Source organism: Saccopteryx bilineata, chromosome 10, assembly GCF_036850765.1.
Source record: "Saccopteryx bilineata isolate mSacBil1 chromosome 10, mSacBil1_pri_phased_curated, whole genome shotgun sequence".
In the NCBI taxonomy this organism is placed as follows: domain Eukaryota; kingdom Metazoa; phylum Chordata; class Mammalia; order Chiroptera; family Emballonuridae; genus Saccopteryx; species Saccopteryx bilineata.
Window position 1 is genome coordinate 18,502,501 of NC_089499.1, and position 20,716 is coordinate 18,523,216.

The 20,716-nt window shown below is 48.2% G+C and overlaps 1 protein-coding gene, 1 long non-coding RNA gene and 1 other non-coding gene across 3 annotated transcripts in view; all 3 read right to left on the reverse strand.

Annotated features, from left to right (window-relative positions):
* Positions 1–20,716, reverse strand: part of LOC136314345 (uncharacterized) — a 251,799-nt gene that overhangs the window by 113,252 nt on the left and 117,831 nt on the right. The window lies entirely within an intron of this gene.
* The window catches only part of CMTM8 (CKLF like MARVEL transmembrane domain containing 8), a 93,149-nt gene continuing 72,571 nt past the window's right edge, over positions 139–20,716 (reverse strand). Inside the window, exons 2-4 of the mRNA XM_066245101.1 lie at positions 6,756–6,929; positions 2,824–2,940; positions 139–572 (exon numbers count right to left, since the gene is read on the reverse strand). Coding sequence (XP_066101198.1) covers positions 489–572; positions 2,824–2,940; positions 6,756–6,929 — 375 coding nt within the window. The 3' untranslated portion in view covers positions 139–488. The remainder of the gene's footprint in view (positions 573–2,823; positions 2,941–6,755; positions 6,930–20,716) is intronic.
* TRNAV-GAC (transfer RNA valine (anticodon GAC)) lies at positions 16,153–16,228 on the reverse strand. The gene has a single exon. It is a non-coding gene; the product is annotated as a tRNA-Val (tRNA).

Here is a 20,716-nt window from a genome sequence, read left to right on the forward strand (position 1 = left end):
CACCCTGGCCTAGTGGCCACAGACAAGTGTCTCCTAGCAATATCGTACCCGGACAGGCCAGAGAGGATGAAGTATAGCACCTCACCTTGGGCTTCAGCAATCGGTCCCCTTCCTCAGATCAACACAACGTTATCCGATATTGTGAAACGTTTAATCAAAAAAAAAAAAAATCTGGCATTTTAAAAGTTAGGTTTACAAACTTGACACATTCTTAATATTAGCATTTTATCCGTTTTTCACATTATCTAAGAAAATAATAAGAAGGTCAATGAAGACATCAACAAGATCTTTAAGAGGCCGATATAAGTTACAGCACATTGCAAGTAAGTGTCCGGTTTAATCGTCACAAACCACGGTGAGCAAAATTTAACTAAGAATATAAAAGCATTAGTTAAATACAATTCTCGGGAAATATACATTATACCTACAGCTGTTTTTACAGTGGGATTCTTCCATTTTTCCCCCCTCTTAATTTTCAGAATGGCAAATCACTGGATGGTCCTGGATCTCCAGGCTATAAAACTGAAATACGTGTTTCCAGCATAGCAGATGGTGACCAGGAAGGCGAAGAACTGGAGGGAACAGAGCATGAAAGAAAGAGAAGAGCTTAGGGCACGTTCTAGTCAACGCAAGTTATCATTTCACCTCCACTGACTCGTGCGCTCTCGGCATCCCTCAGCTCGGGCTTTCTCATCTAAAACCACTTTACCGGTTCAATTACTGTCCTTCTGAAATGATTTCTGGCTATCTTATTTTTCTCTGTGGGAACAGATCTAGAAATCCTATAGTTCTGCTCAAATAATAACCCCGGGGTATTCCCTTCGGGGTGAATATGGTGGTGTGCATCTGAGAAAGCGCATGTATTTCTGTATTAGTACAGCAGTCCCCCCTTACCTGCAGGGGATACACTCCAAGACCCCCAGTGAGTGCCTGGAAGCGCGGAGAGCACCAAACCCCTAACTATGCTGTTTTTCCCCCATACACATACAACCTATGATGAAGTTGAACTTATAAATTAGGCACAGTAATAAAGTAATAATAATAATAAGGTAGGACAATTACAACAATATACTATAATATAGTTATGTGAACGTGGTCTCTTCTCTCTCATAACCAAGAAGGGCTACTAAGTGACCAAGGGGCAGGGAGTCTGTCTGTACTGCGTGGATACGAGGGACAAAGGGACGATTCTTGTCTCAGGCAGGACAGAGTGGGATGGTGCGAGATTTCATCACAATAGTTAGAATGGCGTGCAATTGAAAACTTGTGAATTGTTTATTTCTGCATTGTCCATTTAATGGTTTTGGACCGCAGCTGACCGCAGGTAACAAACCGGAAAGCCAAACCATGGAGAGTGGGGGACTAGTGTATAGGTAATTTTAGACCAGGGCTTAACCTCAGATTGCTACAGGGTCAGGTGACATAAATAAGCCCAGCAGGCAGGAAGAAGTGATGAACCTGTATGGATGGTGTGGTTTCAATGGTGAGTTGGAAAATACAGGCCTCCACCCAGCTGGGGCAACCTCTCCCCAGTTCCAGCTGTGTTTCACTTGTGCCCAGTGCTGCCAAAACTTGTGATTTTTATTTATCTTATTTATTTATTTAAAAATCTCTCTCCTCTCTTTTTTTAAAATTGATTTTAGACAAGAAAGAATTGAGAGGGACAGCAATTTGTTGTCCCGCCAATTCATGCATTCATTGGTTGACTCCCACATGTGCCCTGGCCAGGGATCAAACCCATAACCTTGGCACATTGGGACCAATGCTCCAATAAACTGAGTTACCTGGCCAGGGCCCAAAGCTTATGATTATTAATCTCGGGTACTTTCATGCTCTCTACCTTTAAATAGTCATTTTAAACTACAGGTAAAGAATATAATGAGCCTGGCCTGTGGTGGCGCAGTGGAAAGAGCATGGACCTGGAGTGCTGAGGTCGCTGGTTCAAAACCCTGGGCTTGCCCAGTCAAGTCACATATGACAATCTATCAAGCAATGAACAACTAAAGTAAAGCAATTATGAGTTGATGTTTCTCACTCCCTGTCCCTCTCTCTCCCCTCTATATAAAATCAGTAAGTAAAATCTCTTAAAAATCCTTAAATAAATAAAAATTTAAAAACCTTAAAGAAAAAGAATATAATGAATACCCATGTATCATCAAGCAGTTTAACATTTCTAACTGCTCACCCCACCCAATACTGCTTTAGCGGATGGAATATTTTAAGGCCAATATTGGACAAACTTAAAATTAGGTGTTTTTTTTTTTTTTTTTAAATCAGAAAAGGAACACACACTTATGGTTTAAATAAAAATGCAAACAGCACATTAATTAAAAGTTGAAGCCCCTCCCTGCATACTCATCATCCAATCACAGCCCCTGGAAGGAACCTCTCTATTGGTGCATATTTTTCTAAGCCATTCTCAATGCACAAATGAGCATTTCTACTTAAAAACACACGAATAAATAGAATAATAATAGAATCACAGCATGCTCATTTTCTGCAAGTCTTTCCCCTCCGAAATGCAGTCAGTAGAATTATTCTGAGAATTTTCAGAAATAGCATTCCCCCTCCAATATTCGTTTTGTTCCCGCCATTGGGCTTTCACTCAAGCACAGTCTCTTAGCCGCTCAGCACTTCAGGCCATCGGGAACCCCGCCCCCGGCCCTCCACCCCCATTTACCACGCGTTCAAACCCATAAGCTCATTGCCGATGTGTCATCCTGCAGGTGGTGCTTTTTCCGGCAGACCACTTTGTTCCCCTCCTGGTCCCCAGAGGGCCTCAGGGAGGAAGGAGGCGCTCAGGGGGGATGAGGGCTCACTCACCGAAGAGGCCGCCCAGCTGTTGAAGTTGTGGCTGTCCCTCTCTGGGGAGACGGAGGACGCATCCACAATAGCGGCCGAGAGGTATAAGACAAAGGCACTGCCATTAAAGCACAGACCCTGGGGAGACAGAACGGGGGTGGGGGTTGTTTAGAGAGTGTGGGAAAGTCTGGGAGTCTTGGAACCTCAGAAGTGGCCAGAACTGCAGCCCGGGTGTGGTAAGGAGCTCATCTGGACACTTGGGGGAGGGCAGGGGACGAGGGCGGTGCGAAGGCGGCTCACCCGTGTTCTGGGGAAGAAGGGGTTTTATACCATCTCATTCCCAGCACGCAGACACCCCTCCTGCTCCTCCCCCAACACGGCCAGGCTGCACGCTGCCCCTTCCGCACCTCCTCTCCCTCAATCTGCTTTCCATCCTTGTTTCAACACCTGTCAGCCACGGTTACCTACCGGCTGAGGAAGGAACACCGCAGAAGGCGCCACCAGTGACATGCGCCTCAGCCCCTGGCCCCCAGCGGGAGCTGCACCCTTCAGCACCTGCCCTGGGAGAGAGCCCAGCTACTTTTCGACCCCTCGCTCTAGGCAGGGAGGGGCCTTGAAGCAAGCTCCTCAAGCTGCTGCAAGTTCTTAAAAATAAAATAAATCATACATATCAATAGAGCCCTTTGGGAACTAATCTCACCTTTTCCCCTTTAATTCCTGGAGAAGGAAGAGGTGTAAATCCAAGTAGGTATTTGGCTTTCAGTTCTATTTAAACTCCGGGAAACCATACTCTGGCATGTGCAGAGCTTGGTCCTGTCTGAGCAGGGGTGGGGGTGAGGGTGGGGCAGGGCTGAGTCAGTGCTTCACACAGGAGGAAGAGCGGGGAGTCTTAAGGAGCAGGCCCCCTAAGGTCTCACAGCTATCCCTCAGTAATTCAGAGACCCGGGGATGAATAGAAAAAGGGGAGAAGGCAGTATCTTTTTTTTCTCAGAGAATAAAAAAGGCACATAGACTTTCCCAGAGTCGAGCTCTAGTATTCTGAGACAGGTTGTGTATCCCTGTTACCTCCTCTACACTTCGTTCATTGTTCCTGGGTTAAAGAGACTCAGACGGGGGTCAGTCCCAGGAGTCAGGCCACCCAACATACTTCACTGCCATCAGGAATGTGACCCCAGGAGGCCCTGATTTCTCTGGATGACTTAGTATGCTTGTTGGTTGTGGGGGCTTTTTCTGGGAGGGGGTGTGTTCCAGGAACACACATGCATTTTTATTTAAAAAAATTTTGTTTTAAAAAACTTGCATATTACCTCTTAAGTTTTGCACATTTGCTATTTGCCAAGTAAAAGGCCCCCCCCACCACTACCATTTTTGTTTGTTTGTTTGTTTTTTTACAGAGAGTGAGAGTCAGAGTGAGGGATAGATAAGGACAGACAGACAGGAACGGAGAGAGATGAGAAGCATCAATCATCAGTTTTTCCTTGCGACACCTTAGTTATTCATTGATTGCTTTCTCATATGTGCCTTGACCATGGGCCTTCAGCAGACCGAGTAACCCCTTGCTCAAGCCAGTGACCTTGGGTCCAAGCTGGTGAGCTTTTGCTCAAACCAGATGAGCCTGAGCTCAAGCTGGCAACCTCGGGGTCTCGAACCTGGGTCTTCTGCATCCCAGTCCGATGCTCTATCCACTGTGCAACCGCCAGGTCAGGCCACCACCATTTTTATAATGCAGAAATAGTTCGATGCAGTGACCTCTGAGGGGTGGAAAACTTGAGTTTTCACTTTGCATCCTGTTATAGGTGGGGGGTGAACTTATTTTTTCTTTAGTAAACTGCCCATATATTACTTTTGAAATATTAAAACACTTTCCTACCAGACTGACTTCATTTCTTTCTTTTCTTTTTTTTAATTTTTATTTATTTATTTATTTATTTATTTTTTACAGAGACAGAGAGTGAGTCAGAGAGAGGGATAGACAGGGACAGACAGGAACGGAGAGAGATGAGAAGCATCAGTCATTAGTTTTTCATTGCGCGTTGCAACACCTTAGTTGTTCATTGATTGCTCTCTCACATGTGCCTTGACCGCGGGCCTTCAGCAGACCGAGTAACCCCTTGCTGGAGCCAGCGACCCTGGGTTCAAGCTGGTGGGTTTTTTCCTCAAACCAGATGAGCCCGCCCTCAAGCTGGCGACCTCGGGGTCCCGAACCCGGGTCCTCTGCATTGCAGTCCGATGCTCTATCCACTGCGCCACCACCTAGTCAGGCTGACTTCATTTCTTGTCATGGCACTAATACATTCTAATCTAACTTTTCCCCTATGGACAAGCATTTTGATGTTCCTAGTGTATCCAGGATTATAAACACTACTGTAATGAACATCTCTGAATATGCATTGTGGGGCACCCCTGCATGTCCAGTCTCTGTAAAAGGGATCAAGATGAATGGGAGAGCATTCCAAGAGAGCTCAACCTGGCCAGAGTGCCTTTGCATACTGACATAGGTCCTGAGTCTTGACCATTGTAGCCACATGGATAAGGGGCCAGAGAGAAAATGGGGAGAAGACTCCCCAAGTATATGACTTGTGAAACCCTCAAGTATATGACCCTGTCCACTTATTAACTGTGGCCCAATTCATTTTTCTAAAGAAAGGAGAAATTCCTATTTCCTCTGGAGCAAAGTGGGCAGGGGTGGTGGCGGCAGAGAGTTAAGTAGGTGGTAGAGGTATTCTTCCCCCATATACCACCCCACTGGGGGCCCTGACGGCTTATCTCATCCGATCAGCTGAAGGCCTGAATAGAACAAAAAGGCAGACCCTCCGGTGAGTCCAGAGGGAACTGCTCCTGCCTGACTGCTCTGAGCTGGGACATCAATCTTTTTCCCTGACTTTGAACTTGAAAGGAAACATTGGGTCTTCTTGGTTCTTGAACTTCCAGCTTTGACCATTGGTTCTCGCGGGTCTCCAGCTTACTGATCTTGGGACTTCTTAGACTCCAGTCACATGACCCAACTCCTTAAAATAAATCTCTTTATATACTACATACACGTCCTGTCACTTTGGCTTCTTTCGAAAACCCCAACTAAGACGGAATTTGGTACCAAGAGTAGGGTAGACAGATTTTGGAACCGGAAGTGGAGTGCCACTGTGATAAATACAAAAAAACTGTGGGCTCTGCTGAGGGCTCAGAAAGAAAAGGGGAAAGCTGGAGAGAAGGCTTCCATCTTTTTAGAAAATACATAAATAATCATAGACAGATGTTGGTAAAAATATGGATGTTAAGGTGATTCGGCTGAGCTCTCAGGTGGAAATGAGGAACACGTGATCACACACTGCAGGAAAGGTGATCCTTGCTGTAAAGTGGCAAAGAACTTGGCCAGACTGTGTTCTAGTGTTCTGCAGCACGTACAGTTTGCAAGCTATGAAACTGGATATTAATTTTAGGAGAGGGAATTTTTTTTTTTGTATTTTTCTGAAGTTGGAAATGGGGAGGCAGTCAGACAGAGTCCCGCATGCACCCGACCGGGATCCACCTGGCACGCCCACCAGGGGGCGATGCTCTGCCCATCTGGGGCGTCGCTCTGTTGCAACCAGAGCCATTCTAGTGCCTGAGGCAGAGGCCACAGAGCCATCCTCAGCGCCCGGGCAAACTTTGCTCCAGTGGAGCCTCGGCTGCGGGAGGGGAAGAGAGAGACAGAGAGGAAGGAGAGGGGGAGGGGTGGAGAAGCAGATGGGTGCCTCTCCTGTGTGCCCTGACCGGGAATCGAACCTGGGACTCCTGCATGCCAGGCTGACGCTCTACCACTGAGCCAACCGGCCAGGGCAGCAGAGGGAATTTTTAAGTAAAGTGTCGAAAGAGCAGCTTGACTGCTTAATAGTCAAATGCAGATTGACCAGAGGAGGGCTCAGTTCCATCCTACCCAGCGGGCAATGGGCAAGAAGAATGCTCGGCTTCCTTACCACGGTTGTCCAGGGCACCTGGGGAATCCTGGTGTAGGTCATTGTTATGTAGATGATGAGGAAGAAGACGGTGAGGACCCAGTAAAACACAGCTACAAACATGACCCAGCCAAATGCGGGGACCCGAAAGTACTCGGTTCCAGCGATAAGTGTCCATACCAGCAGTCCCAGAATCTGTAATGTGAACGAGGCAGTGGAAAAGGGAGAAAGGAGAAAATAAAGAGAAAAAAAAATTACAGAGTGTCAGTTACAACTTTCACTCATATACACGACTTATAAATATACTATGGGTTACAAACTTACATGCCTACAAAGGCCAGGAAGGTGAAATAAATAAACAGAGTGGGCTGGGCAGAAACCATGGCAAACGAGAAAAACTATGTCTTGTTTTAAGGGGCAGTCTCTACTCAGCTCCAGCCTATGGTTGGGGGCTGGTTTTGCCTCCCCCCACCCCCAGGGGAACACAGGCACTGAAGTTTCTACACGATATCTTGATTTTTAAATGCTGTCACTGACAAGAGTTTTAGAATGTCATGAGAGGCTAAACAGCACACCTCTGGGGCTAGGATTTGCTCCCAGCCCGGTGCCTGTGGAGGCGATGAGACTGCAGAGGCGGTCCCTGGACTGACCCGCTCTCAGGAATGAACCTCTGAGGGTCCCTCCCGCCCCCGCTGCAGGTGCCCTCCCGGCAGGTGGCAGGTCGGCGGTGGTCCGAGGACACCTCAGAGCTTTCAGAGGGGAGAGTAAGCGAGGGCCCAGTCCAGAAACAGAGCTCAGCATTTACCCAGCCACATATCTACCCGGCAACAGTCATCAACCCTCCACCGCTGCCGAGGAGGCAAGGCCAAACCCAAAGCCAGACCAAGGTCGCCGTGGACTACAGGGTGACTTCATCAGGTAAAAGAGACTGATCTAAATAAACCCAAGGCACGTTCAGTCCTGAACAAAGGGAGGCCAGAGCAAGGCATCTGTCTCACCATCTAGTGCCTCTCAAGGACCAGGAAGACTTTATTCCTATGCTGTGAAAAAGTGAGTTTTTAATAAAATAAAAGAAAAATAATTAAGAAAATAAAAATTAAATAAGGCCCTGGCCGGTCGGCTCAGCAGTAGAGCGTCGGCCTGGCGTGCGGGGGACCCGGGTTCGATTCCCGGCCAGGGCACATAGGAGAAGCGCCCATTTGCTTCTCTACCCCCCCCTTCCTCTCTGTCTCTCTCTTCCCCTCCCGCAGCCAAGGCTCCATTGGAGCAAAGATGGCCCGGGCGCTGGGGATGGCTCCTTGGCCTCTGCCCCAGGCGCTAGAGTGGCTCTGGTCATGGCAGAGTGACGCCCTGGAGGGGCAGAGCATCGCCCCCTGGTGGGCGTGCCGGGTGGATCCCGGTCGGGCGCATGCGGGAGTCTGTCTGACTGTCTCTCCCCGTTTCCAGCTTCAGAAAAATACAAAAAAAAAAAAAGAAAAAAAAGAAAAATTAAATAAAAAGTCAGCATCTAAGTCATATCCTTAGGAGATAGAGAGCGTTAGGGGTCCAGGACGGCTAACAGGCACTGGCTGCGAGTTCTGGCTTGCTGTGTGACGCAGGACACTCCCTGTCATTTCTGTTTTAGCTTTCCTCATGGTATATGGACATAATACTAGAGTAAGTTTAATCACAAAGCTAGGAAAGTAGCTTTCACACATTCGTTTAGCCGCTGAAAGCACCCGAAATATGCCAGGTTTCCTGCTCCCAGGTCCCGAGGACAGAGTGCGGGGCACACATTGAACAGACTCTGCTTGCGCACAAGTTAAAGTCTGGTGGGGGGAGGGCCCTGGCCAGTTGGCTCAGTGGTAGAGCGTCAGCCTGGCGTGCAGGAGTCCCAGGTTCGATTCCTGGGCAGGGCACAAAGGAGAGGCGCCCATCTGCTTCTCCACCCCTCCCCCTCTCCTTCCTCTCTGTCTCTCTCTTCCCCTCCCGCAGCCAGGGCTCCATTGGAGCAGAGATGGCCCGGGCGCTGAGGATGGCTCTGTGGCCTCTTCCTCAGGCGCGAGGATGGCTCTGGTCGCAACAGAGCAACGCCCCAGATGGGCAGAGCATCGCCCCCTGGTGGGCATGCCGGGTGGATCCCAGTTGGGCGCATGCGGGAAGTCTGTCTGACTGCCTCCCCGTTCCCAACTTCAGAAAAAAAAAAAAAAAAAAAGTCTGTTGGGGGGAAATACCTAGTAAATACAACTATGAAAAACATGCTATAAAGGAAAATGGGTGTGATAAGGGACTATACCAGGGAGGCATAACTCTGCTGGGCAGTGTGAGGGAAGGCCATGCCGGGGAGTAGCCTGAAGCCGGAGGGGAGACAAGATTGGAGGCAGAAGGCACAGCACAGACAGAGGTCTGGAGGCGGGAAGGGCTTTCTGCCTTCTAGAATCTGTAAGAAAGTGAAGTAAGGACTTCGGTGCAAAATATTAGAATGGTTGGGAGGGTCAGATAACATGGGCCCCAGGGTGCCAAAGGATTTTATATTTTATCCTAAGGGCAGTGGGAAGCTTTTGAGCAAGAGAGGATAAGATCAAGTTACGTTTTCCTAAGACCACTCTGGTTGCACGGCGAGAAATGGACGCGTGGAAGTGAACGGGTCGGTGTGAGGAGACAAGTTCAGAGGCTGTCACCATAAGCCAACTGGGAGAATATGAATTACAGTATCCATCTGTAGTCATGATTCCACATCTGTGGATTCAACCAAACAGGGACTGAAAACATTTTTTTTGGGGGGGGAGCTTACCCCCCCAAAAAAGCTGACGTTCTTGCTGCTGTATACTATAGAGTTGGACCTAGGATAGTTGCATCTGGACTGAACACACACAGACTTCTTCCCTCATCATTATTTCCTAAACAATACAGTATAATAACTATGTACATATCATCTACATTGCACTAAATATCGTAAGTAACCTGGAGATGACTTAACGTATATGGGAGGATGTGCGTAGGTTCTGTGAGAATACTACACAACTTTATATAAAGAACTTGATGCCTGACCAGGTGGTGGCGCAGTGGATAGAGTGTCGGACTGGGATGCAGAAGGACCCAGGTTCGAGACCCCGAGGTCGCCAGCTTGAGCGTGGGCTCATCTGGCTTGAGCAAAGAGCTCACCAGCTTAGACCCAAGGTCGCTGGCTCCAGCAGGGGGTTACTCGGTCTGCTGAAGGCCCGCGGTCAAGGCACATGTGAGAAAGCAATCAATGAACAACTAAGAAGTCGCAACGCACAACGAGAAACTGATGATTGATGCTTCTCATCTCTCTCCGTTCCTGTCTGTCTGTCCCTGTCTATCTCTGCCTCTGAAAAAAAAAAAAAAAAAAAAGAACTTGAGCATCCTTGGGTTTTGATACCTTCAGGGGTCCTAGAACCAATTCCCAGCAGGCATCAAGGGAGGACTGTATCCAGGACCAATGCGATGGCAGGGAGGACCAAGGAGTGCGTGAATTCAACACAAATTTTGGAAGCAGATAGGACTTTAATAGAGGGTTTTTTCTTTATTTTTAGGACTTGAATAGATTTACTAGGTTAGATTAGGATCAAGTGAAATGGTCTCCTGAAAGATTTAGAATGTAGATTAACAATGGCATGAATAAAACAGGAGCAGCTTAAGGGGTTGACATGAACAACGTGAGCTCAGTGTTCAACCCGCCCCATCTGGGGTGGCGGGGGCCCTCCGGGACGGACCAGCCCTGGTGGCAGCTGCAGAAGTCATTCAGGCCCCTGTTTAGAAGGAAGAGACTAACTGTGAAGATCATTAAGTCCCCTGTCAGGTTTCCCGGGGACACTGGGAACGGCTCACTGGGGGGGGGGGAACCCACCTCCCTGTCACAGTTTGTATGTCTGTGCTGGAAAGCGGCAAGGACACTCTAAATGTTGCTATTTTCCCTGCTGTTTAGAGTTGAAATTTAATATTCTTTTACTTGCTTGATTTTGTATATAAATTCCAAAGAAATGCTTAACGAAGGTGTGTTTTTGTGCTAACATTGGTAGCAAAGAGAAATTTATGGAGACTGAAGATGCACAAAACAAAACAATTCCAGAAAGCGCCATGCCTCACACTAATGGGGCCCTGGGCTGAATTCACCGTGCCTGACAGGTAATCTATTCACGTATATTTAACATTGCATTGGCTCACAAAGACTGGCAATAGATGTAACCCAACATGGCAAGGTCTGACTAGACTGCCAGCTTCTCAATTCAAACTGAAAGAGTTGGCCCTGGCCGGTTGGCTCAGTGGTAGAGCGTTGGCCTGGCGCAGGTTTGATTCCTGGCCAGGGCACACAGGAGAAGCACCCATTTGCTTCTCCACCCCTCCCCCTCTCCTTCCTCTCTGTCTCTCTCTTCCCCTCCAGCAGCCCAGGCTCCATTGGAGCAAAGATGGCCCGGGTGCTGGGGATGGCTCCTTGGCCTCTGCCCCAGGTGCTAGAGTGGCTCTGGTAGCGGCAGAGCGATGCCCCGGAGGGGCAGAGCATCGCCCCCTGGTGGGCAGAGTGTCACCCCCTGGTGGGCGTGCCGGGTGGATCCCGGTCGTGCGCATGCGGGAGTCTGTCTGACTGTCTCTTCCGGTTTCTAGCTTCAGAAAAATACAAAAAAAACCCACAAACAAACAAAAAAAACCTGAAAGGGTCATTGTGACCCTTGGTTGATGATCCACGCAGGGAAGATAACCATTCATGGAGACACACTGCCAATGGAGTAGGGTGTTCCCCAGGGCAGTGCAAGGGTTTAAGAGTTTCCTGCACAAGCTTGTGTCTAGCTAAACGGGCTTAGCTCCAAGCTCTTGGCTCCAAGTGTGAAGACATTTTTCATTATTAAAGCAAGCTGAGTCCACTGCCTAGAGATGCTCTGTCTGCTGTGCTAGCGTGGTCATCTATTATACACAGGGACAATACCGTTAACTGAGCCATCTCTCAAAGAGCAGGAATCTGTGACCCATGACATCGCCAGCAAACACAGTAGTAGAAAGAATGCTCCTGTCAAGAAGGGAATTGCTTTACCCAAGTGAATTTCCTAGGTAACCCAAATACTTCTAGAAGCAAACCTTTTGTCTCTCACTGTAACCAATACTGATGAATATCTCTCTGCAAAAATGTTATTCTCCTCCTGCTTTGTGTGCGTGGTATGTGTGTTTAAGACTAACTCTAGATCTTTATTTGCTTCTACTACAAAAATGCTGTTTGTTTTTCCACGGATAAGCATTTTCTTAGGCTAAGACTTTTTTCGAACGGTAAAGCTAAGACTTAAAGAAATTTCATAGGTGACAAATGCAGGTAAAAATAAACAGAGAAAAATATAATGTATATACAAAGTAAGCAGGGAAGTGACAGCCCCTATCCACCAGGTGTAAATTCGCAAGAGAAACCAATATGTAAATTTTATATCTGCCCTTAGCTTCTCTCCTTCGCATCTATAACTACCACCTGCACATCCTTTTCTTTCTCCCTTAAAAATATGAATCGCTCTGTACCTGGTGCCCCTAACGTGCTTCTTTCAGCCATGGAGGACCCCTCCCATGCTACCACATGCAGATCTATGCCAATTTCAACAGCTGTCCATATTTTAACAGTTTCCCATCATTTACGTTACCAGTTCTCTACTCAGAAAAATTTAAATTGTCTCTTTTATGTTTGTACAAAAATGCCCAGGGAACATTCTTATAATATCTACCTCTGTGTAGCTGAAACCCAGGACAGACTCCTGGAAGTGGAATTTCTAGGATACGTTAAGCTTTGGAGGCACTGACAAATTACTCATCAAAAAGCTTGTACTGCCTGACCAGGTGGTGGCGCAGTGGATAGAGCGTCAGACTGGGATGCGGAAGACCCAGGTTTGAGACCCCCGAGGTCGCCAGCTTGAGCATGGACTCATCTGGTTTGAGCAAAAATTGACCAGCTTGGACCCAAGATCGCTGGCTCGAGCAAGGGGTTACTCGGTCTGCTGAAGGCCGGCGATCAAGGCACGTATGAGAAGGCAATCAATGGACAACTAAGGTGTTGCAATGCGCAACGAAAAACTAATGATTGATGCTTCTCATCTCTCCGTTCCTGTCTAAGCTTGTACTAACTGATCCTCTCATCAAGCGTAACCATGCCCTCCCCTTCCACCCTCAGTACATTACCATGTTCTGTTTGTTTACTTATTATTTTTTTAATGTTTATTTTATTGATTTTAGAGAAAGGAAGTGAGAGAGTGAGAAAGAGACAGGAACATTGATCTGTTCCTATATGTGCCCAGACTGGGGATCAAATCGGCAACCTCTGTGCTACAGAACGATGCTCTAACCAACCAAGCTATCCAGCCAGGGCTACATTCCCATGTTTTAAATGATTAAAACCACAATTAAGAAAAAAAGAAGCCCTGGCTGGTTGGCTCAGTGGTAGAGTGCCGGTCTGGCGTACAGAAGTCCCGGGTTCGATTCCCGGCCAGGGCACACAGGAGAAGCGCCCATCTGCTTCTCCACCCTTCCCCCTCTCCTTCCTCTCTGTCTCTCTCTTCCCCTCCCGCAGCCAAGGCTCCATTGGAGCAAAGATGGCCCGGGCACTGGGGATGGCTCCTTGGCCTCTGCCCCAGGCTCTAGAGTGGCTCTGGTCGCAACAGAGCGATGCCCCGGAGGAGCAGAGCGTCGCCCCTGGTGGGCGTGCCGGGTGGATCCCGGTCGGGCGCATGCGGGAGTCTGTCTGACTGTCTCTCCCCGTTTCCAGCTTCAGAAAAAAAAAAGAGAGCTCATGTTTTGCCTTTCATTGTTGCTGAAGTAGAGCAAAGAAAAGCCTACAAATCAGCAAACGACGATTTTTCCCCAGCTGCACAAACCTGCGTAACTAGCACCCATGTCAAGAAACAAGATGAACAGCGCTTAGAAACTCTACCCTCACTTCTGGTTGCTCCTTCCCTCCTCCAGGGATAATAACTGTGCCCTGATTTCTATCAGCCTAGATTAGCGTTGCTTGTTTGTGAACCTCACACAAATACAATCCTGTAACATGTCCTATCATATTTGGGTTCTTTCACTCAACAGCGTGAAACTCGTCCATGACTCTGAATGCTATTCGTTCATTCTTGATGGCCACAGAGCAGTGACGATCCAACTGGAGTGAGCACCAGACCACCTGGAGGGCTCAGTGAAGCGCAGAGCTTGTGATTCAGTAGGTCTAGGACGGGATCTGAGAATTTGACTTCTAACAGGTTCCCAGGTGATGCTGACACTGCTGGTCCTGGGGCCACAGGTTAAGAATCACTGACACAGCGTCCATTCTTTCTGTTTTAGTCTGCATCTCCCTGATCAGTGGGAAGGATGGGAGAGCATCTTTTCAAATGCTTATTAGCGGCCCTGGCAGGTTGGCTCAGTGGTAGAGCGTCGTCCCGGTTTGCGGGGGACTCTGGTTCGATTCCCAGCCAGGGCACATAGGAGAAGCGCCCATTTGCTTCTCCACGGCCCCCCCCCTTCCTCTCTGTCTCTCTCTTCCCCTCCCGCAGCCAAGGCTCCATTGGAGCAAAGATGGCCGGGGTGCTGGGGATGGCTCCTTGGCCTCTGCCCCTGGTGCTAGAGTGGCTCTGGTCGCGGCAGAGCAATGCCCTGGAGGGGCAGAGCATCGCCCCCTGGTGGGCAGAGCGTCACCCCTGGTGGGCGTGCCGGGTGGATCCCGGTCGGGCGCATGCAGGAGTCTGTCTGACTGGCTCTCCCCGTTTCCAGCTTCAGAAAAATACAAAAAAAACAACAAAAAAACAACAACAACAAAAACCAAATGCTTATTAGCCACTTCTAGGTCTCTCCTTATTTACTGATAAGTCGTAAAAGCAAAATCACTTTCTGAGTGATTCGTAGAAATCTAAGAGGGATGGTAACTGACTACACATATGGCAATGCTTTCTCCATCCAACTTTGTATTTTTTAACTTCCTAGTCTTGGTTGCTCTTTAAGCCTTCTTCTATTCCAGGGGTCGGGAACCTATGGCTCGCGAGCCAGATGTGGCTCTTTTGATGGCCGCATCTGGCTCGCAGACAAATCTTAAATTAAAAAAATAATAATAACGTTAAAAATATAAAACATTCTCATGTATTACAATCCATTCATTTCCTACCGCTCATGTTCATGCTTGCGGATGGCTGCAGCCAATCACAGCTGTCCTCCGGGACAACACCAAATTTTTATTGGATAATGCGTAAAGTACACGGGTCGTTGTATGACTCTCACGGAATTACATTTTAAAATATGTGGCGTTCATGGCTATCTCAGCCAAAAAGTTTCCCGACCCTTATTCTATTCCAATCTGCTTAGGAAGGTCTTCCTCAACATGAGATTAGGAAAATATGCTCCTATACTTTCTTATAGTTTTGTATACATGGTTAGATCTTTAGTCCAATGTGAATTGAGTTCTACAAATGGAGTGAGAAAAAGCTAATTTTACTTTTCTAGCAGATGGTCAATCATTCTGTTATCACTTGTTGGTGACTTTTCCTATAGTGGGTCAGTTCTGGAATACTGATTCTAGCCCACTCGTCTGTGCTGACGCCTGTGCTCCTGCCAACGACCGCAGCGGCCGCATGTCTTTTACGCTTCTGGGTAAAGATGTCAAATTGAACACAGGACTCTTAATTTTGTCATGAGAACGGGATGAATAGGAAAGAAGACAAAAGTGACACATTTTTGGAAGCTTAGAACACCAATGGATGAGGAATGACTGACTTAGCCTCCCCGAGGAAGCTGAACTCTAACTGAGGTGGTTGACGGGGAGCGTAAGGAATCAAACCAAGCTCACTTCAAAGTCTGAGAAGACCCAGGTACTTCTGGGGCTGGGAGTGAAGGGCGGTGGGGATCACTAAAATAAGGAGAACTCGTGAGAAGCTGTTTGAAAGTATGTCCTTACTTTCGCTCAACTCCCAGCTGCTGGCGAGTGTCCCCGCTCCCCTCGCCCCCCACCCCCGTCATTAGTCTGAAAGTGGACTCCCCAGGTCAAAATTCCTCAACCTCAGCCCTGTTGACATTTGGACCAATAATTCTTTATTGTGGACAGTTGTCCTGGGCATTGTACGGTGCCTAGCAGCATCCCTGGCGTCTACCCAACTAGATGCCAGCCGCAAGCCTCCCCCTCTTCCTCTTTTTTTTTTTTTTTCTGAAGCTGGAAATGGGGAGGCAGTCAGACAGACTCCCGCATGCGCCCGACCGGGATCCACCTGGCACGCCCACCAGGGGGCGATGCTCTGCCCCTCCGGGGCGTCGCTCTGTTGCAACCAGAGCCACTCTAGCGCCTGAGGCAGAGGCCATGGAGCCATCCCCAGCGCCCAGGCCATCTTTGCTCCAATGGAGCCTTGGCTGCGGGAGGGGAAGAGAGAGACAGAGAGGAAGGAGAGGGGGAAGGGTGGAGAAGCAGATGGGCGCTTCTCCTGTGTGCCCTGGCCGGGAATCGAACCCAGGACTTCCACACGTCAGGCCGACGCTCTACCACTGAGCCAACCGGCCAGGGCCTCCCCCTCTTCCTCTTAATGTCTCCAGAGATTGCCAAGTGTTTCCTGGGAGGCAAAGTCACCACTGATGGAGAACCACACTAAAGAAGGTACAAACAAAATAGAGTGTCTGTGGATTGAGGGACACAGTTAAAGGTATGAGTACTGCACCGAAAACGAGAGGCTTAAATGACTATTCAATGTGAAAGGACTATCCAAGGTGAAGACTCCCACCCTTCCAATACCAAACCTTTCCCCTGTGCTGGGTTCTCAGAATACCAGCACCCAGACCTGTACTAGCACAAGAGAAAAAATCTACAGATACTGACCTTGGGGATTCCCCAGCGCACAGCCCAGGCTGGTCAATGTACAATGAAGTTCAAAGCTGATAAGCTCTATCTATGTGCTCAGAGCATCTGAACAGCGTTATACTCTTAAAACATAGTCAGACAACCAAGGTGATTAGATTTATGATGAAAGCAAAGCCTGTATCGACAGGGCAGAAAGCTGAGACCAAAACACAAGCTGGAAGAAAGTAACATTAAAGAGAAAAAAAAAATCAGTATCAGCAAGGAGAAAAGATATTACAGTAGTGAAACCCAAAAAGGAGGCTTCAGAGAAGACACAAATAGTCCTTCAAAAACCCCCCACAAAACTCGCCTGACCAGGTGGTGGCACAGTGGATAAAGTGTTGGACTGGGATGCAGAGGACCCAGGTTCGAGACCCCGACATCGCCAACTTGAGTGCGGGCTCATCTAGTTTGAGCAAAAGCTCACCAGCTTGGACCCAAGGTCGCTGGCTCGAGCAAGGGGTCACTCGGTCTGCTGAAGGCCCATGGTCAAGGCACATATGAGAAAGCAATCAATGAACAACTAAGGTGTCGCAACGAATAACTGATGATTGATGCTTCTCATCTCTCCCCGTTCCTGTCTGTCTGTCCCCATCTATCCCTCTCTCTGACTCTCTCTCTGTCTCTGTAAAAAAACAAAACAAAAACAAAAATTCACTTATGAAATTAAAAACAGGATGGCAGATATTAAGAGCACAACAGAAGTGTTCCCTGAGTTTCAGGAAGAGAGGCTGGAGTTTCTCTCTCTCTCTCTCTCTCTCTCTCTCTCTCCCCCTTTCTTTCTTCTCACAAACACAAAACACGCACTAAGGAAAGGTCACACGAGCCCACAGCAAGAAGGCAGCTACATGCAATCCAAGGAGAAAGGCCTCACCAGACGCCAACCCCGCTGGCACTCTGATCTTGGACTTTCAGTCCCCAGAACTGTGAGAAATAAATTCCTGTTATTTAAGCCACCCACAGTCTAGGGCAGTGGTCCCCAACCTTTTTTGGGCCATGGGCCGGTTTAACGTCAGAAAATATTTTCACCGACCAGCCTTTAGGGTGGGACGGATAAATGTATCACGTGACCAAGACAAGCGTCAAGAGTGAGTCTTAGACGGATATAACAGCGGAATCTGGTCATTTTTAAAAAATAAAACACCATTCAGACTTAAATATAAATAAAACGGAAATAATGTAAGTTATTTATTCTTTCTCTACGGACCAGTACCAAATGGCCCACGGACCGGTACTGGTCCGCGGCCCGGGGGTTGGGGACCACTGGTCTAGGGTATCTTGTTATGGCTGCCTAAGCTAAGACGGATAAAACAGAAGCAGAAGATAGCAGCGCACACACTACTTGCAACTGTGACTATGAGTAAAGCCTGCGCTGTCTTAAGCAGCTGGCTCTGGGGAGGGAGGCCTCTGGAGTGGGGACGGACAGGGTGAGGCCTGCTGTTGGCTCGAGGCCTTTTTCGTTCTCCAGGTCTCTGGCCACCCTCCTGATCTCAGATGATTTCTCACAGTCTGGCTCAGGTGCCTGCTGTCATGAATGGCACTTGCGATGCTTTGCAGTACTCACACCATTTGTTTCTTTTCTTGGATTATTGGATTAACTAGACTCTCCAAGCCCTGGCTGGATAGCTTGGTTGGAGTGTCATCCCGGAGTGGGGAGGTTGCTGGTTGGATTCCCCAGTCAGGGCAGGCACATCCAGGAGCAGCTAGCTGGATGTTCTTGTCTCTCTTTCCCTGCCTCTCTCTCTCTCTCTTAAGAAAAAAAAAAGACTCTCCAGAACCGCTGCCCAGAACAAGTAACAGGGACCGCCCTTATTTTGTGCCACTTTCCCGTTCGTTTGGACGTTTTACACTTGCATGAGGTCTGTTATGAAGAGTCGATGAATGCCCTCTATGAAAGCTAAAGATTTCTATTCTTGAGTGAACTGCAAGGCTTCTCTCCAGCGTCCTTCCAGAACAACACAGCCACAAGCTCAGGGGAATACATTTTCTGTGTTGCCCTTTTCCGTTAGGAACAGTATTCCTAACACAGCTAACCCTTTCAATGACCCAGGGCTACCACAAGTGGAGTATTTCTTTTTTCTTTTTTAGATTTTATTTATTCATTTTTATTAGAGAGAGAGGGGAGAGAGAGAGAGAGAGAATATGGGGGAGGAGCAGGAAGCATCATCTCCCATATGTGCCTTGACCAGGCAAGCCCAGGGTTTTGAACCGGTGACCTCAGCATTCCAGGTCGACGCTTTATCCACTGCGCCACCACAGGTCAGGCCAAGCGGAATATTTCAATGACAGCCTTCCGCTATGGAATGAGACTGCTTGCCCCTCCTCTGAATGGTACCAGACATCTGTGTTTTTCTATGGAGAAAGTTGAAAATCATCATTGGTCACCTCTGGAGGATCTCCGAGGACTGATTCCAACAGCCCTCCACTGCCCTTTGTGCCCACACGCCCACGAACATCTTCTTTACTCTGCTACCCTGCAGACTAAGAAAACAGATGTCTTAGATTAAAAAAAACCCATCATACCGAAAGACACAATAAGTCTGTGAAGACTCCCCTGTCAAGTCAAGTCTGTGCAGCCTGTGAGCTGCGTGACAGCTATTCCGCCACTCAGACGGGTGACCTGATGGCCGTGCGAAAGGCTCTCATTTATTCAAACATCTACCGAGCATTTAGGACGAGCCAGGGGTTTCTCCCGGCACTGCTGGTGGGCAGGAAATTACACGGCTACAGCACACAGGTTGGCTGACTTATTTCCGACTTTCACTTTGAGAGGCACGAGCACCATCACTGCCTCTGTTATTTCAGTCTTGAAAACAGACAGGTGACTTGATGATGAACTAGGCTGCCCAGGAGCACTGGACCAGCTGTTCCCAGCTGGCTGTGCCCAGCAGCTGTGTTGTTTCAGATGTGAGCTCAGCACACCTCTGAAATACCTCCCGGGGCTTGAAATCATTTACTGTATTAATCCCTTGCAATGAAATGGCAGTGGAAATCAGCTGTTGGAGACTTACTCTTCTGTGTCCTGCAACGAGAGAACCAAACAACAGGACCACGCCCGCCTGCTTTTCTCCTGACGTGTGTTTAGTACAGCACACGGGGGGGGGGGGGCAACACTCATTCTTTCAAGAACCTCACTGAGCTCTCACTGGTAGTGCAATCATGGGGTGGAAAGGCATGCTCTCTGCCCCTGGAGAAGGCTCATCGACGCCTATTTGACTATAAACTGTGTTAAGTCCTTCCATAGGCTGATGCACAAACAGCAAGTATAAGGATCCAACCAGGTCTGGATGGTCAGAGGAAGTTCGAGATTTAAACTGGTGACTGGGAGTTAGCCGGGCAAAGTTTGTGTGATGAACGGAATGCTAGGACTCTGAGACAGATATCCCATTTGGTCACATGAGTCTCCCGGGGCTAAATAGTTAAATGATATAATGCACAGGCCACCCGGCTTGGGAGAAAGATTCCAGCTTTGAAATCTTACCAGCTGTGAGACTGGGCAAAGAACTTTAATGTATTTCACCAATATTTATCGAGCACCTACTACGTGCTCAAGCCCCAGGTAACGGTAGTGGTATAATGTCTATTGTAGAAGAAGGAGTGCTTTCCATGCCTTACCTCATTTAACCCCAGAGCTGCCTTTGAAATGACTTTTTTTTTTCTTTAAGTGAAAGGAAGGGAGACAGTGAGGCAGACTCCTGCATGTGCTCCAATGGGGATCCACCTAACAACCCTGTCTGGGGCCCATGCTTGAGTACTGAGCTATTTTTAGCACCTGAGGCGGACATGCAGAGACCATTGGAGCTATCCTCAGTGCCCAGGGCCACGCTTGAACCAATTGAGCCACTGGCTGTGTGGAAGGGAACAGGAAGAGAAGGGGTTTGAGGGGGAGAAGCAGATGTTGGCTTTTGTTTTTCCTGAGTGCCCTGACTAGGAATTGAACCGGGATGTCCATATGCCCAGTTGATGCTCTATCCACTGAACCACCAGCCAGGGCCTGAAATCTGAAATGACTTTTTTTTTTTATAATAGAGAGAGAGAGAGAGAGAGACAGAGACAGAGACAGATAGGGGGAGAGATGAGAAGCATCAATTCTTCATTGTGGCCCCTTAGATCATTGACTGCTTTTTCATATGTGCCTTGTCCTGAAGCTCCAGCAGAG